General features: G+C 37.0%; 1 protein-coding gene across 1 annotated transcript; it reads right to left on the reverse strand.

Annotated features, from left to right (window-relative positions):
* Positions 1–1267: 1267 nt before the first annotated feature.
* Positions 1268–17967, reverse strand: adgrl4 (adhesion G protein-coupled receptor L4). The gene is made up of 16 exons (XM_079685150.1): positions 17796–17967; positions 17248–17397; positions 13944–14093; positions 12989–13138; positions 12541–12611; positions 11573–11752; positions 10843–11026; positions 10576–10689; positions 9761–9960; positions 7060–7239; positions 5446–5649; positions 4306–4526; positions 3704–3770; positions 3490–3581; positions 3136–3304; positions 1268–2265 (listed from the first exon to the last, which is right to left on the reverse strand). Exons 1-16 carry the CDS (start codon positions 17839–17841, stop codon positions 2203–2205), a joined length of 2241 nt encoding a protein of 746 aa, XP_079541276.1. The 5' UTR covers positions 17842–17967; the 3' UTR covers positions 1268–2202.
* Between the last annotated feature and the right edge of the window lie 201 nt (positions 17968–18168).

An 18168-nucleotide genomic window follows, 5' to 3' on the forward strand; every position in this document is an offset into this window, starting at 1 on the left:
TACACATAAGCAATCACACCATACCCAGGCTACAACTCACATGATCCTCTGCTTTTCTCAATTTCGGCCAATAGAGGTCTCCAACCTCACAGACAAACAGAGAAAAGACATATTCAGTTTACTCTTCTCCTTTCTAGATAATTTGGGTTAGGTGATGTCATGATCTGAGTTTCAGTAGCCCATTTTTTATCTAAGGTATCTCAGATTTTCTTGTAAATTCAGTATTTCTCTTGACTTTTACAATACTCAAGCAGAAGGAAGCTTTACTTTCCTTGACCTAAATAACCACTATGACAAGTCTCAATCTAGCAGTGCTCTTTAAAGACTTGGTGTTTCAGTTCCAGTTATACATCTGAATGTGTCAAAGTCAAGGAATTCAAAGCCACTACTACACCAAACTGAGAAGAAAATAGAGAAAATAAGTGCACATGTATTTGGCGGTTATAAAAAAGCAGTGATGAAGACCTACGGTATCTGCAAGTCAAATAATTGCCCAGAATTTAGACCACATGTGTCAAACTCAAGGCCCGGGGGCCTTATCAGGCCCGTGGTATTTAATTTCGGCCCGCAGGATAATTTCTAATTACTATTAGATCCGGCCCGCCAGTATATTGCACGCACACCTTCACTCAATCCTGAGGGTTTCCTCCGCTCAGAGCCTGAGCCCAAACATTGATGAACTTGCACCCAAGATGAGATGCCAAGTATCTGGCTTGAACTAGCATCACAGAGCAGCACACTGAGTTTCAATGGATGTTTCCTTCTGCACTTTTCTTCTTGCGACAACAGGACATGTTTGTTTTTTTCTTTGAGGGAAATTGTTTTTTTGAAGCTGTTGTTGGCCTGTGGAAAAATGTAATCATAAGAAATGACTCCGGAAAAGCTGCAGATAGAGCGATAAGAAATTAATGCAACTGATTATTTAATGTTTAATGTTGTTTTTACAGGCAATAATTTAAGCTTTATTAGTCTCAGGTTTAATATGTGCAATAAGTTCATTTCAATAAGTTCTGCAATAAACATTGAACCAGTCCGGCCCTCCACTCGTACCCATTTTTTTATTTTGGCCCACTGTGTATTTGAGTTTGACACCCCTGATTTCGACTAAGTCATAACATGTGAGACATTTGTGAAAGAAAACATACCACCCCATTTTTATAAAAGCAGAAAAATATTTCCTTAACATGATTATTGTCAGATATCAGAGCCTTACTATATATATAACTCTTTTGGAATACATTAATGAAAAACCAGTTGACACACTGCATGATATTTGCTTTACTTTATTGGCTAGCCTCTGTCGGTTGTTATACTGCAGTTTTGCGTTGATGAATTGTTAGGTAGTCAGAATATGAATAGAAAGAGACAATATTACTATTGTAATGTTGGTAAGTTTGGTTCAATTTCCAGCTCTAGGCTCCTTGAAGTCAATACAATTCAGAGACAGCAAGAACACATGCAGGAAGTAAAGGTTGAACCACAAGTATTAATGTATAGCTCAGTATCACAAAGCCTTTGAGGGCTACATCACAGCTCATATGGACCAACATGCTAAATACATGATTTTGTCTGATCATGCAGACACATATACAAATCAGAAAGGGTTGCCAGCTGTCAGTTTGTGTAAAATGTTTACAGTGCTATGACTGTTCCTCAATATGTCCAACAGATGGAGCCATTTACCTACCAAATATTCAGTAAACTGTACACTTAGTCCTGTGATGTTCATAAATGGGAGGGAGACAATGCATTAAAACGAGACCTTTGATTTTGTGCGCTGCACAATATGTGTGAGTTTTCCACATTCATGTTTAATAATTTACAAATCAATTTGAAACACAAGAAAGGAACAAAGACAAAAGAATGCACAGTAAGGCTGATTATTGCAAAGGCATTACATTAAACTGAAAAACAAATACACAAGAATGTGTTTTTTGAAATGTTGATACAGTAGTCTGCGTTGTACATAAGATCGTAAGCATGAAATAAAACAACATGAAGAATAGATGATGGCAGTCTTTGAAAGGGAAACATTTAGTAATTACAAGTGCTGCCTTTTTTCATTTATTAGACATCTGAACTTAACAATTCCTCCCACATGGATTTTTGCAAAACAAAAAGCATGACTCACAGGATACTGCCAGGCTTCAGTGTGGACTATTATTCTAGAAGTGCAGGTGAGCAGGCGTTAATCTCCTCAATTCATCTCAGGCATTCAAAACAACAAGGCATGTTTTTGAAAAGCCTGTAGTACTCCTCTTGAATCTGGAACAACACATTCAGGAAGGTCAGATTTAGATTAAAACTTATTTAAAAAACACTAGAATATAATACAATATGATATACTATATCATATAATAGTTTCTTTTTACGTAGGGAACCTTTTCTGATCAAAATTGTATGCATATAGAAGGCATTGGTTACAGAATAAGCTAATAATTAAATATATGAAATTAGCTCTCCCTGCAGAACATTAAAATGATGCTTACATGTTATTGACTCGGTAATAGTATTCCAAAAATATACAGTAAATCTATAAAAATAGCAGTCTGAATAATTATTATAATTGATCATAATAAGTCAAATTGTTGTTGATATTTTGATGCTCATACTCGTGTACTTTTTCTTACTGTTTGTATGTTTGTATATGCAGTAAATGAGTATTTTGTTATTTTTGTATTGCAATTTTAACATAACAAAAATAGTTCAATACTTCTTCTATCACCTTATGACAGCATATTTAAATGAAATGTTCTGAATGGCTAAAAGACAGATTTCCTTTACTTCAACACAGACTACTGTGCAATAACCCTTGTTTGCAATATGTCAGTTGGAAATGTATTACGAACGTTACTTGTAAATTGAAATCACTTTTTATATTTTTTATATTATGTGTATGCCCTTTTTAATAGTGTTCTATATTTGTGTCTCTATCTTCACTTTAGCTGTATCAAGTCAATTTCCCCGCTGTGGGACGAATGAAGGTATACTGATGACATGCTATCATGAATCTGGTTGGCAATACACTTCCTTCCTGTTGATCTGAAAGGCTCACTGTCTAATTATAGTCACTCGATACATGTAATGAAAAACAAACAGTTAAATAAATGAGTAGAAACATTTGAGAATCTTCACCTTTCTGGACAGCACACAGAGGAAGATGAAGATGAACATCCCCTGGAAGGCATTGGCGATGGTAAACAGGTACGCAGTGAGGGTGGTCTCGTGCAGGATGTGCAGGACCCCGAAGGTCCAGGTGGCCCCGAGCACGAAGAGCAAAGCGAGGGCCCCGCGGGCACAGGACCTGGGGGAGGGTGGGGGGGACAACACACTGACTTTAACACAGCGATGCCACAAAGAAAGTCTTCAAACAACTAATTGTAAACAAGAACACCACATGGTATCATATTAATCTACCAGCTGAGAACATTTCAGCTTCATTTCTTCTTATTCCTTTGATCTTCTCCACAGCAGGACGGATAATCCTACCTGATGTTTTGATAATGGCTGATTTCAGGCTTCTTCACAGCAGTGTGCCGGTACACTTTGTAGATGATGACTCCAAAAGCCAAGAGATTAACCTTCAGTGGAGACCGATCAAAACAAAAATAACAACAAACATGAGCAACTGTATATTCATCTTTGAAACAATCCCTGTTTTATGATTCAAATGAATTCTTTAAAGCCATTTTTAGATCTTTACCAGAATGATCAAACACGCCGGGCCAATGAAACTCCAAATAAAGTGATTTTCTGTGCTCAGCCAGCACCTGCAATGCAAATATAGAAAGTGTTATTTATTGACTGAATGTTTAAACATCTCTTTGTTACAATAATCCCTCGTCCTGCAAATCAATACCCTCGATCTTTTCACTCCAGTCTAATCAAGCCTTATCTTAATTATGATAAAATTGTATGGTCTAGTAAATACCTTTCTTATCCTGAAAAAACAAAAACAATTTGTGAGAACATCTACACAGAAATACATTCGCAGCAATACTTTTGCTTAACCTCAATATTTTAATTATATTTGACTTTAATAAACAACAGACTTACTTTTATTTATAGATTTGTATTCATTCCACGAGTCCTTTACTTCCTTTTTGTCCCTGCAGGCCACATGTAATCTCTGTCCCCTTGTATTTATAATTAATGTAATGTGTTTATCTTCCTTTCCTCAAAAATGCTTATTAAGTTTGAAGAAGAGGTTTTTGTAAAAGCCTTTGTCTTCAGAATCAGAATCAAGTTACGAATTTGCTTTGGTGTCCGGTGGTGCAAACAATAAACACCTCTCTTTCCACTTACACTTTATCAGTGCCGTAATACTTGGAGCCGAGCGTCGCCGAAATGGCAACGACCACCGCCGGGCTCCCGTAGCCGAAGATGTAAAAGTTACGGTGCAGGAAGCCTTTGTTGTAGATGACGCCAACAACTATTAAGTACAGATGGATGCCCTCGATGCACATCCAGGCAAAGGCCGCCAGGAAGAAATAGTGCAGCAGCCCTGCAATCACCGAGCAGAAGAGCTGCCAAGAAACAGACAAAAGAGAGAGAGAGGGAGGGAGAGAGGGAGAGAGGGAGAGAGGGAGAGAGAGAGAGAGGGAGAGAGGGAGAGAGGGAGAGAGAGAGAGAGAGAGAGAGAGGGAGAAAGGGAGAAAGAGAGGGAGAGAGAGAGAGAGAGAGGGAGAGAGAGAGGGAGAGAGTGAGAGGGAGAGAGAGAGAGAGGGAGAGAGGGGGACAGATAATTCACAATTTCATGATGTGAAAAAGTTCAGTTATTTAGCCTCTTCATGTAAGTAATGTCGTTTGCACATGTGTTTGCTTGTTAAGCCTAATGCATGTGATTTATTGCTAATTTTAAATTATTTGGATGTCAAAAAAGCCTTTAGAGGAATTTATACCTACAGTATATGTTCACTTTGTTTTATGGGGTTTTATATTATATTTCATATTTTGTATTGTTGCATCGACTCAGTTATCTTGTGTCTTACCTGTCAGAGAGAAACCATTATTTATATTATTTTAATTATCATACATTTGACCTCCTTGTGTCTATTTACCTGATAAAATGTTATATTTTGCTGCTTGTACCTTTTAAAGTTCTTAACAAGTAATCTGAGGGGAATTTCTTGTTGTTTGTTTTTAACTTGTGATGTGCCATTTTGTAAAGCACTTTGAGCTGCACGTGTTGTATGAAAAGTGCTATATAAATAAAGCTTTATTATTATTATTATTATTATTATTGTTATTATTAAATGAACAGAAATGATCTCTTGTTACAGTAAAAAGGCAAGTTAAAGTCTAAGTGATAGGAGTGTGCTATGTCCTATTAAAACTCAAATGGGGGTTAATAGGCTTAATGAAATCTCTGAGTAGTGGCTCACATCTGCACACACACACTAACAGGATATTTCCTTTGTTTCCCCGGGTTCATGCGCAGCTCACCTTGTGTGTGTTCACGTCGATCCCCACCAGGAAGACGAACTCGGCCATGAACAGGCTGCAGCACAGGTTCTTGTGGATGGTGGTGCGGGTGCTCTGGATCTCGCTGAAGAACCAGAAGGTGAAGATGCACATGGACAGACAGATGAGGGAGATGATCATCCCCAGCTGTGTGATCCGGGTCAGCACGGTGCGGTGGGCCACCAGCTGAGAAGCAAATGGAAAGGGAGGCGTTTCATTCACGGTTTTATGGTACACTGAAGTTGTAATCTGTTCTGTTTTCTGCCTGGGATCATCTGATATTACATGGGGGAGAACAGGCCGGGGCCGACATGTTGCAGACGGACTGGAAAACTCTGGTCACATATCAGCCAGATGTTGTCGCAGATAAAAGGTTTGGAACATTTTTACTTTATTCATTTTAACTTATTTATTGCTTTATTTCTTTTGGCAAGTTAATTATTAATTTCTAAATACACTACTCCCTTTTGTTTAAGCCCAGATCCCTAAAGAACATGTAGGAGTTTAAGGGCACTGCGGAGTGCTGTAAAGCTGTGGGTGCTTATCTCCCACACTGACTTTGCCAATCAGTGTTACAGTGAGTCACGTTGCCTTCAGGAGCTATTAAGACAAACACAGTTTCACTGTTTGTGCTTTGGACTTTTTGTTTTGTTTAAATTGCTGTCTCACAAGTTATCAAACATATTATCTTGAGTGCAACTTAATACCAACAAAGCCTTAGTTAGAAAGAACTTGCTATGTTGTAAAGGTTTAACACCTTAAACACAAAATACTGGCTTTAAATAACCCATTGTTTTATTTGTGAACCCTGAAAACTAATCTGTTCAACAAACCCTTCCAACATTAACTCACTCTCCCCCCCCCTGCAATGTAACACTCCCATTTCTGCCCCCTGTTTTATGTCTTGTCCTTAAATGTTTCATTGTTAAGCGACCTTGGGTTAATGAAAGGCGCTATATCAATTAAAGTTATTATTATTCTATAGGTGTGAAACCGGAGAAAATAGAGGCACATCCTAACAGTGTCTAATCTAAATACATATTAAGTATTATTTCAATTTTAAAACAGCAAAGAATTTGAATTATCCAGATAAATTGGATTTTATGAATCAAGGATTTTGAGATTTGTTAAGATAAATAAATATATATATTTTTTAAAGATTTGATTATCTGAAATGCAATGTCAAAAAAGATGTTTAGCTTTAGACATTTTGGAGAAACTTGAAACAACAATACAATGCCTGAGTATGACATTATTATATAAATAAAAGGTATAATAATATAAATAATAATTTTAAGCATTAAACAGTAAACATATGTACTTCCTCAGTGATTAACAATGTGTTATATAGTTAAATTATACATTTTCATAGATCTAAGGTCTAATATTCTGTTTCTGTCTCTATTGTAAAAGTTTCAATAAATTCATAATTTTCCATAAAGAAAGGTTCAACTTTTATCCTCTCTGAAAATAAATGTGTACACTATGATGAACCTTTTTCTAAAACCATAAATAAATAATGCAAATCCCCAGTGAATAAATGTAAAAAAAGGGAATAGCTTTGCACAGTTGTATTTTTAATGTATGATCACTCACATTGGCTCGCCCCGAGGACATGAGGATGGCGAAGTGTGTGAGGTGGGTGCAGGAGCAGGTGGTGGCGTTGCTGGTGACGTGGAGGGTCCTGCAGCCGTGCGTGGCCCAGCGGCCCCTCAGGAGGTCCGCCTCGTACTCCCAGAACGCACAACTGGTCACATCGGCCTGCGTGTCGACGGGCTTTAGGAGAGGAACAAAGACACGTTAACTCTTCATGGTGCGGTTTTATTCATTTTTGAGCAGCTGCTGCTTTGCAATTCCACCACAGGGGGTTATTACTTTTATTATTATTATTATTATTATTATTATTATTATTATTATTATTATTATTATTATTATTATTATTATTATTATTATTACTATTATTCATTTCATTTCAAAAGGAGAAGACATGATTTATGTCGGATTTTGTATATATTGATTGTTTTGTTTTTATTTAGGTCTTAATGTGTGCACAATGCAAAAATGTGTCTTTCATTCTGTGTATATATATATACATATTTGCACACATATTTTTATATACATTTGTTTTTATATTCGGGATTGTGGGAAACGATATTTCGATCTCTCTGTCTGTACACACAAACTAGAAAATTGACTTTGACTGACTTTGAGTTAGATAATAAACTACAATAATAACCATAACAATTATAAAATATTCACTGTAGAACTTAATATTATTTATTTCAGCTGAAGACTCCATGACTTATTATGGGAATGTAAACAGACTGAAAATAAATTATAAATAACACTTTCAATTTGGTCTATTCAATTTGAATTGTAATAAATACAAATGTTCTATAATGTTTCTTTAGTGTCATTTTTGTCGGTTCACATTTTCATTTATGTTTTTCTCTATTGGCTTTTCTTAGTTTTTGTTTTCTCACAACTTTATTACTAATGTAAGAACAAATAAAATGCCAAATAGTCCTCATGCACAACGCTGGGTCAACATGAATGTTTGGGTCATGTGCATTACTGCTCATTGTGGGTGTTTTTGCAGAAAAACTACTTCATTGGGATGTAAAACAGTACAGCAGTGCCAATTAATATTAATATGACATACTGCATTCATAGAAGAGGTCAACTTATTTTCCATTAATTGTTATGTGCAAATGTACTTGAATGAAAATGATCAACAACCACATTTTTGGGGAAAATGACCACTGCCACAAATACATTAAATTAAATTAAACAAAGCTGTGTGTATATATCAGATTGACTCCTATTCTCTAAATCTTAACTGTGATTACATTACATTGGATTTTTAAACAGTCCAGTTGTAATGTTTCTGATTTTCTTTTGTAAAAATTAGCGATTTAACCCCTTAAATTACCACATTTCTCTCTCAAATAAATGCATGCAGACTGTGTCACAAGAATACTGAACAGGTGTAAGCGTAGAAAAATCCCCAAGTGCTCCAAGGGAAAAGAGTCTGCACGGAAATGGAGCCAAAATTATTGATTGTTGCTCTTTAAAGGCAATTTACAGAGGATTTGAGCTGCTCAACATAAATCATAACCTCTTTTGTTAGGCTTAAGCCTCAAGGGTCCAACAAAAATAATGATTTCACTTTCTCATACATTTTAATTATCTTAAAAGAAAATACCAGTACATTAACTTTTAGGGTTATTTCCCTCATTACTCCGCTTTCCTCCATCATCTATTCACCTTTCCTCTTCCATTTCCCCTGAACATGAAGGTCATTACAAGAAATACATGGAATAAAATCCTAAAATTTCATTAAAAAAAACTTACACGAAGCACTAACTACTCCTCCCAGGTGAGTTTATTTGAATTTGACTTTAATGGAAACTCTAGAAGTTATTAAGTTACTGCGAGAGGCAGTGTGGGAATAGGAAGCCGTTTTCAAAGCAAAACGCAGCGCAATGATTTTCTGCAGTTTGACAAGGTAGATTATGATGTTTCAAAATGTCGGAAGATACTGTAATGTTGATGAAATGAATCATACTAGTGACAAATCAAAGGTAGCAGCAAGTTTAAGGTTGCAGGAAAGGGTAAAATATGCCTAAACTGTGTTTGGATATCATAAAATAGCTACTTTAGTCTAGGTTGAGTTAACAAATTGTGCTTTAATAGATCTAGTCAATAAGGGTTTGATAAACGAAGAAGATCCACCGGCTGCTGTATAGCTGGGTGAAAACACTGACTCTCTGAAGAAGCATACATGTATTCTGTATATTTTAAAGTGTTTAGTGACTCCTCTGAATAAAGGTATTTATTACTGAGAATATGGACATATTGTTTTTAAAATTTGAATCTTTATCTTTATTTTATTTGTATTTTAATCAAGTAATTTGGTAATTCCTGAAGATTTACTGTCAAAATGCTGCTGTCACAAATCAATTGCCAAATTTGGGATAAAAAAAGTTTCTATCTATCTATCTATCTATCTATCTATCTATCTATCTATCTATCTATCTATCTATCTATCTATCTATCTATCTATCTATCTATCTATCCATCTATCTATCTCTATCTATCTCTATCTATCCATCTATCTATCTGTCTGTCACTGAGATTATTATAAATAAATCAAATATATATAAAGTACAATTAACCTTGATAATGAGAGCAATAATACTAACACAGATCTATCTATCTATCCTTTTGTTTGTGAATATTAATAGTGGAAAAACAATGTAGGCTGCCTCAGCAGCACTCTTTTATGTATCTTTACCTCGTTGTGTCTGAGAGTGAAGGTGACATGGTCAAGTTGGTAGACATCAGCAGGTCTGACGGCTGCTGCGATGACTTGAGAGTTGACGGTGATTTCCCCAGTCTCTGCATAGCGCGAGTAGTCGGTGACACCTGGGTCGCTGCTCGGCTTCAGGATGTCACTGATGCTGTCGTACCGCACAAACACCGCTGACACACTTCCTGATGGACCAAAAACAAGTTTAACAAAGACCGGAGGGAGTCAAACTTACTTACTGTATTTGTAATCAAACTTTTCCAGTCTCTTATATCATAGATACACATGTTTTGGAGAAGTCTGTATGCAAATCTGACCAACTGAGAATACATAACTAGATTAGCACACTAATAATGACTGCTAAGTCTCATAAAATCACTTGCCATCGTTGATTTTATGTATTGGTTTCTGCATGTGGGTGTAAAGCCAAGGAATACTGTTGTTTTAATTTCACTTTTAATTCGAAAAGAAGCCTTCTTTTTTTTGTCTTGTTTCCATTAGGAAGAAGTACGGTAGTCCTGCTTGTGATACAGTAGGTGACCAACATCAGATTTCATTTCTTAAATTGTATTGAAGCCACTATATGTCTCCGAAAGGCATCAGCAAAAATAAAGACTTAGATCAAGCAATATATTTTGGTATATAGAGCATGACAGAGAAGATATGAATACTTAATTTTTCTTTGGCTTAAACGCACTGTATGTGGCATATGGCAACATGTAGCAAAACAGTACTCCCTGTACACCCAAGCACGCAGATGGTCACAGAATTGTTTCCAACATGTGAAGTAGCTTCTTTACCATTTCTGTCCTCCTCTGGTCTCAGTTTGGGAGTTAGATTGATGTGATCTCCTCCCATTGTAACAGACAGTTTGGCTTTTGTGTGGCAAGCATTAAAAGTGAAGAGTTTCAATTCTGTGGTGGAGGAGAAAAACAAGTCAAGGATGTCAAGGAATTTAAATATAAAAATGACAATTATCCAAAACCCCACTTTTTTGCACACAGGTGGGAATAAAATGCAGGACAATTTAATATAATTGGAGAGCCCTGTGTTAATAATAATCTCACCCATTTCCGTGGCTTTGATTTCAAGCTCAGTTGGAGTCTTGTAGTTGTTAGCCAGACTCAGAGCACTTTCTTCAACAGTGTGTAGCAGCTTGGTGATGGTATGTTCCCGGCGCTCTTCTTTCATTCGGCTCCAAGCCACCAGTTCATCCTTCTCCACCAAGTTGTTTACTGCTTTCACTAATTTCTGTAGAACACAGATTTATCAGCATGACATGTGTGTGATAGCTAAACATGTAACTGCCTGTACTGAAATATGTGTCTAATTAGGTAGGATTAAACATTAGTTTTCTCCCTTGATGTTGCAATGATTGCTGGATATGAATGGCTTTTATTATTTTCTGCACATAGGAACCTATATCACAGAGATTTTTCGAAATATTTAATTGAAGGATATGTTTTTTTAAAAGCTTTTTAATTAGTGCAAGGGAGCGATAAGTGGACAATGTTGGTGTTCAATTATGGTCACATTTTGCATCATTTTTGTTTAAGCATCTATTTATCTTACATATTGTCCCAAAATACAGCAGTTTTCATCTTAGATCCAACAATACTCAAGTCTCTAAATTGTATTTCCCAGAAATGCATATCATACTAGCAACATTCTTAGATAAGTTAGAACTGGATTGTATACAGTGGCTTTTTTCACTCCAAAACCAGTTCAAAGCATAACTGCTGTTCAGGCAGGACTCCAAACGTTGATTGAGAAAGGAGAATGCTAAACAAAGATTACTGTGAGAGTGGAGTTGATGACGGACGGTTTGACAGTGGAATCCTTTCCCTCCGCACTCAGGGTTGATGCAGATCGACACAAGGCCTCAACATATGCGATCACTTGCACCGATGTGAGCTCGCCGGACGTCTGCTTGATGATTTCCTTCAGTAGACTCTGAGGCTCCGTGATGTTGCTCATCTAGGATGGTAGGATTGGGGGAGGGTATTTCAGTGAGAGTATTTTTAATATCACTTGTCTGCAACATTTTACAACCTGTCCTTTGATGTATTGTAGATTTTGTTGGATAGATTCTGTGAAATCAACAAAATCTGATACATTTGTAGATTTCCATCTTTTCTTTTTAAATGAAACTGATATGTGGTTCACTCACATACTCAATATTGTTCAACTAGTTTTCCCACTAGGAGGAGCTGTTTTTTCATTCTCAGAAAAAACGTTGCCCCCCACAGAGAAACAGTCTAGACCTGACATATTAAATATAAAAAAAGCAATAGGCAATTAACTTTTAAGATTTCCACCTGCGGGCAATGGGTCTTTATTTCATAGATATAGCAACCTCAAAGTGTATCTAAAATATATTTAAATGTAAAACAATACTTCTATCCACCTTCTAAATGTCTATGAACTATGCCAACATCTGAAGTAGAAGGCTGGAGAGTATGTGAGTATTTGGTCACAAAACCAGAGTTAAATAATAATAATTTCCTTCTTTCTCTAGTAACAATAGCACAATTCTAGGTCAATAGGACGAATAATGGCACTACAAAACAAATAAAAAAAGGCCTGAAAAAAATATGCTCGTACTGCAAGTGGCAGTCTCTCTTGTGTCTCGCTCGGTCTCGCTGTACAATATACTTTCTGCATGTTTCATCTCATGGTGATCCTATTTCTCTCCAACAGAGGGCACTCTCATCATATGTATGTTTACCTTATTCAGCCTAAATCCTGAGGAAGGGTATACTTACATATTCAAGTGTTTTGTTGACAGTCTGTGTGATACACCCGATGTTGTCGTGGCAGTATTTTAGAGGATTCTCTGGAAAACAACAATTACCTTAAGTATCTCAATGATGGATGATTTTATTTCCATTAGTTTACCATTATAAAGCATGTCATAGTAAATTCTCCAAATTGCATTAAAACCGGCAGACATAACATCCCAGGACTCTCTTTGTTATGAACTGAAACATCAGAAAACTGCAGATTTCACCGTTAACTTGACGTATTGCATAATAGATTCTCCCAAAAAAATCTATAAAATGCAATCCTGTGTGGTTTGTGTGACTGTGACAGAGAAATAAAAAATAAAAAAACGAATAAAAAGGGAGAGAGATGAAGAAAAATGTATGTCCTTGGATGTAAGAGCTGGTTGTGTGTCGGTGTGCTTGTGAGCTCTTCCATCCTCATACCGACCTTTACATCTTACGCCTGTCTCTGGATCAAAGTGCTTAGTGCCTGAAGTTGGGATGTAATCACGCTGACAGGTGCAATAGAAGGATCCATTCGTATTATGGCAGTGTGAGTTTGGTCCACAGATCTGTCCTGACTTGCATTCATCAATATCTGTGAGGTGCAAATGAAGGGTTCAGAGCCAATAAAAGACCAACTCCATATGATTAACGTCAAACTCACAACATAACATAAAGCAAATACATAATAAATACAGACGTTTAGTTCTATTTCTATCTTAAAATCTCCTACAAATAAAGAGTTTTCCTGCTCATTACATTTAATACACTGTTTTATTGTTCATTGTACACACACATGTTACACATTTGAATATTCATAAACCGGTTTATAAATTCAGCTACTGTATGTGCTTGCACTGTAATAAATAATGTTTGCCACCCACTTGGATATCTGTAGGAATACATAATGCTACAACATGGGATGAATGTGTAGTTTATCTTTTGCAAATGGAGCAAAGGATCTCGGGTGGTTACTCAGAATAGCAGCTAGGAAGGAAGTGAAAGGCCGAGGGGAAGAATCACCTCCAACACCTTTATCCTCCTCAGTACAGTTGCAGAGAAAACATCACACACACACACACACACACACACACACACACACACACACACACACACACACACACACACACACACACACACACACACACACACACACACACACACACACACACACACACACACACACACACACACACACACACACACACACACACACACACACACACACACACACACACACACTTTCCTGACGCCGCCTTCACAGCAGTGTGGTTGCTGCTTTCACAAATAAACATGATATCCAGCCTGTTGTATGGTATGTGAGGTCCTCTGTCGGTATGTGTGTATGTTACCAAACTTAATGCCTTTACATGTATAATTCTGAGTGAATTGGACATTACCGATGCATTCAGTGCCATCGTTGGGCTGGAACTTGGCCTGTCCTGTCGATGTGTATCCAGAGACACATGTACAGTCGTAGCTGCCTGCTGTGTTGTTGCAGCTCCCCCTCTCCCCGCAGATATTGGTCACATTCTGGCACTCGTTGTCATCTGTGGAGAAAGTAAACTGGGGTTATTTGCTGTAGAAAATAAACATAAAAATATGCCACAAAAACTAGAAAATTGGATAAGCGGGGACAATAAAACACATTTTTACTGGCTGCTTTAATGTTGCTGTGAATAGCCCAGACTGTGTAAATACGCACTGACCAGCAGGCGAATGAACACTTATAACAGCTCAACACTTCGTAGACATTCGCATCTTTTTTGGTACAAATACAAATGTATGAAAACATATTTACATCTAAAAAAGCATTTACTAATTCAGCAAGTTAAAGATATGTACTTCCCCCTTTGTTTGGACAAGGATCTTCTTTCTTATATTTAAACACTAGGTAAGAGTTATTTAATTGATCTATAATATTTAAAGGATTATTCACAGCATGCTCTTTGATTAATTGGACTGTAATAGTTTCCCATTTTACTTGTGTTCAGTCTACCATGTGTCAGTCCTCCTTCTGCTACATTTCCCATAAGACCTTTCAAGATACTCGAGAGAAATGCCTGGACATGTTCCAATTAGCTGATTTGTACGTTTCTGTGGGGGACATTTCGAGATAATTGTAATGGAGTACTGACAAAGCATCCGTGAAAAACTACATATCTTGTTGCGGACATACATTTTGGTCTCAGCCGGTGAAGAAAATATAAATCTCTGCTTTGCCTCTTCAACAATGAATGTCTTCAACATGCAAAATGGCTGGCCTATCAGAGAGAGCACTTGCAAACAGTGATGTTAATCCTTTATGTTTAACTTAAAATACTGCAGTTAAGCTATTTCCCCTTGAGTTAAATAGGAAGCACCACAGAACACCCAAATTAGCATGGCATGCTTGAGGCATGGTGGCAGGATTGCCTATGTGAATGTTCTCCAAAAAAGGAAACCAGAGCAAGCACTAAAAACATGTGGTGCTTTTAGCTGTCAATTCAGGAGTGATGATTTGGTAAGATTATTTCTAGGGTAAGTGTGGATTTCCTATATTAATCCATGTATAAATATCGTGAAAACTAACCCCATTCGATCCACATGTCAACACATTTCCAGATTTAATTCCAAAGAGGCCAGTTTTGGGCTTTGAATGAATTTCTGACTATGGACTATATTTAGGAATACTTTGATTCGATCTTCTTTCTGGGTCCTGGTGCTTATTTGAAATTGATGAGGCTAAGTTGTGTTTTTTCACCATGTTAGTTAAACTTAATCCATAAAAATACTTTATCATTCGTTAGTTGATTTATATTGTGTGTATTCATAATCTAACACTGGAAACTAACCAGTAACTTAAGCTGCGGAAATGTCAAAGAAATTAAGTAAAGTAAAAAGTACAATGTTGCCTTCAGAACTTAGCAGAGTATTACTGTATGGAGTATCATAAAATGGAAGTACCTAAAGATTGTACTTAAGAGCAGCTATTGAATGAATGAATGTACTTAGTTACATTTCACTAGTGGTTGTTTTTTGACTTTTGAGAAAAAACAAAAATACTTTATTTCATTGTTGCCCTTTGTTTAGAAAGCTCCATACAGAGCAGTTTGCTGTGAACGCTGCCCGGGGCCCACACATTTTAGAAAGTGCTGTTCCAGCTTTATTCTCAAACCCACCCTCCGTCTCGCTTCACTTTTTTTATTGGAAATGACCTGGTAAGACTTTCCACTGTTGTTTTCACTTGTCTTTGATGGACACTTTGCTCTTCCTCTCCTTTGCACATATATTGTCCGGGATAGGATATCCTCTGCTCGGAAGAGAGAGGTGACTTTCTTCAAAGGGGAAATACCTCAATGACACACGGGACCCTTGAGCTGTCATTATTGCGCAAAAACAGTATCCACACGCTCCATGAATCACTTATAAGGACACACACTAGAGTGCTTTTGTCACTTTGTTTTTTAAATAAAGTGATGCATTTAATCTGAAGAAAATAAGCCATTTCATTATTTTCCAGGCAGGTTATCTGGGGATAGGCCGTTGTCTGCTGTATCTGTTCCTGTCTTCTATAAAATGACTGGCCAAGTATCCCTGCCCCCCCCCCCCCCCCCCAGTCTGTAATCCTTTAAATAAAGGACCCATGGAAAATATTTCATGTATCAATTATATTGTATCCATTAAAACTGCATATGCTGCAATTTGGTGCTTTTGACATTTCATACATTTTGAATTCTTTGAATTATTTTTAAATCTGGTACTAGGGAACTTCATTCTGTTTTTTTACCTCAAAATATCCTTTACCACAGTGTTTGTAGTGCTCACTTTTTGATTTACTTTTGGCTCTCGAAATATGTAAGCTGTACTGTGATGGTGATCATGTTTGGCCAGGAAACTAAACGTGTTCCAGGAATTCTAATCAGCCCAGAAACATAACAGGATTAACAATGCTGACAGAGAGGCAGCATTGGCCATTAAAAAAGTTCCTAATACAGCTGTATCGTGGAGATATCTTTCTACATTGCAGTGTATTCTTTGAATTTAACTCTTAATGATGTGAAGAGGCTGTGGGGAATTCAAATATTGCAGTTTCCTAAACACTGACACACTCTCAAAAGTTCGGACAAGAACACGAAGAAGAAGAAGTTAAATAAATAAGTTAAATATTTTACATATCCAATTTAAACTCAACCACACAGTGCCTTTGTGCTTTGAAACTTCAGCTCAAGCACAAGAGTTAAAGTCACATTTGATGGTACGAATATTTTACTACGTTTTTTTACCATTGTTTAACAAGAATATGAGTATTTCTTTGGGCTAACAATCTCATATTTTAGAGACAACATTTGCAGAAGATTATTACTGTACACAACATGCTGATATGTGTTGATCAAAATTACATTTTCAAATGTAACATTTAATGTGTTTAAGTCATGGCAGTTTAGGAAGATTAACACATATAGTGCCTATATTTTTCAACTGCTTACACCCTTGTTTTTTCCCTGAAATCATCCATCACCCTCCAAATATATGTTAAATTAGCCGATATGTGTAGGAATGCCTGCCTTATACTTCTTTCTGCTTGGATTTTGAGCAGCCACAAACGACAAAGGCTTCCAAAAATAGCCTAAGTTTCAATGACAGCCACACACAAGGTTATACGCTTGCATCATTTGCTAAACTCTCAGTGAGATACTGTTGTTTTTGTATGTTTATATTCACCTTTGCAAAACTTTGTTCCATCGCCAGTATATCCATGGTTGCAGAAGCAGGCATTGTTTGATCCGTTCAGGGCCTTGCATGTTGCAAGGCGGTGACAAGAATCACAAATGTCAGAGAAGCTGCATGGGTCCATCAGACTGGAAAGCCATGCTGTGTAGACACAATAACATATACAAGAGTGTGTAAGTTTAACTTAAACCATGTCTAACTCAGTTTCTGACGCCACTGTCGCTTCTTTAAGCATGTGTGGTTCCAGTACAAATTGCATTTTTATCTCTGTTGCATTTAACCATACGCGAACCACCAAACTAATCCATTGAGACACAATACACATTAAGAATCAACCTCATGCAGCAAACGAACACTGAAAAAAACTTAATTATAATTTTTAAATGATTTGCAAATCTCATATAAAACTAAACTGCTGCCCCATCACATAGCCCAAAGTTATCATAGCCAACATATAGACATCATAAACACAGTAACATCCAACATCGTCTCCCTATATAAGACACCTGCCATGTTAGAGGAGATAATAGCTCACGTACCTGTCAAAAGTATAAGTTTCATTGGGGACTTGAGCAAAGACTCCATACTTGCGCTGGTCTCGATTCTACTTTTAGCACAGACTGTGGTGGGCTGGCTGGTGACGTAGTCCACTTCCTTGCATCAGTTTTCCTGTTTCCCTAAACCTGGCCCTTCCTGTCTTGATCTTTAATCTGCTTTGGAAAAAACATGCAGCATGGTCCCTTGACCAAACTGCTCCAACACAAAGCACCCAACAACAACTGGTCCAACTATACACCCAATAAAAAAAAAGGTTTGAACCGTGGTAAGCCACTTTTTTGTTTTACAGTTGACACAGTGACCTGTCGCCATTTTGGAAGACTCCACGCCATTGTTCTCACTTGAACACGTACA

This window comes from Notothenia rossii, assembly GCF_949606895.1.
Source record: "Notothenia rossii genome assembly, chromosome: 1".
NCBI classification, from domain to species: Eukaryota; Metazoa; Chordata; class Actinopteri; order Perciformes; family Nototheniidae; genus Notothenia; species Notothenia rossii.

Coding starts and splice junctions, on each gene's coding strand:
- adgrl4 (XM_079685150.1), bottom strand. CDS start 17,841: ATGGAGTCTTTGCTCAAGTCCCCAATGAAACTTATACTTTTGACAG. Junction 13,139..13,943: donor CGATGGCACTGAATGCATCG/GTAATGTCCAAT, acceptor TGCACCTCACAG/ATATTGATGAATGCAAGTCA. Junction 3,305..3,489: donor AGCCATTATCAAAACATCAG/GTAGGATTATCC, acceptor ACCCTCCCCCAG/GTCCTGTGCCCGCGGGGCCC.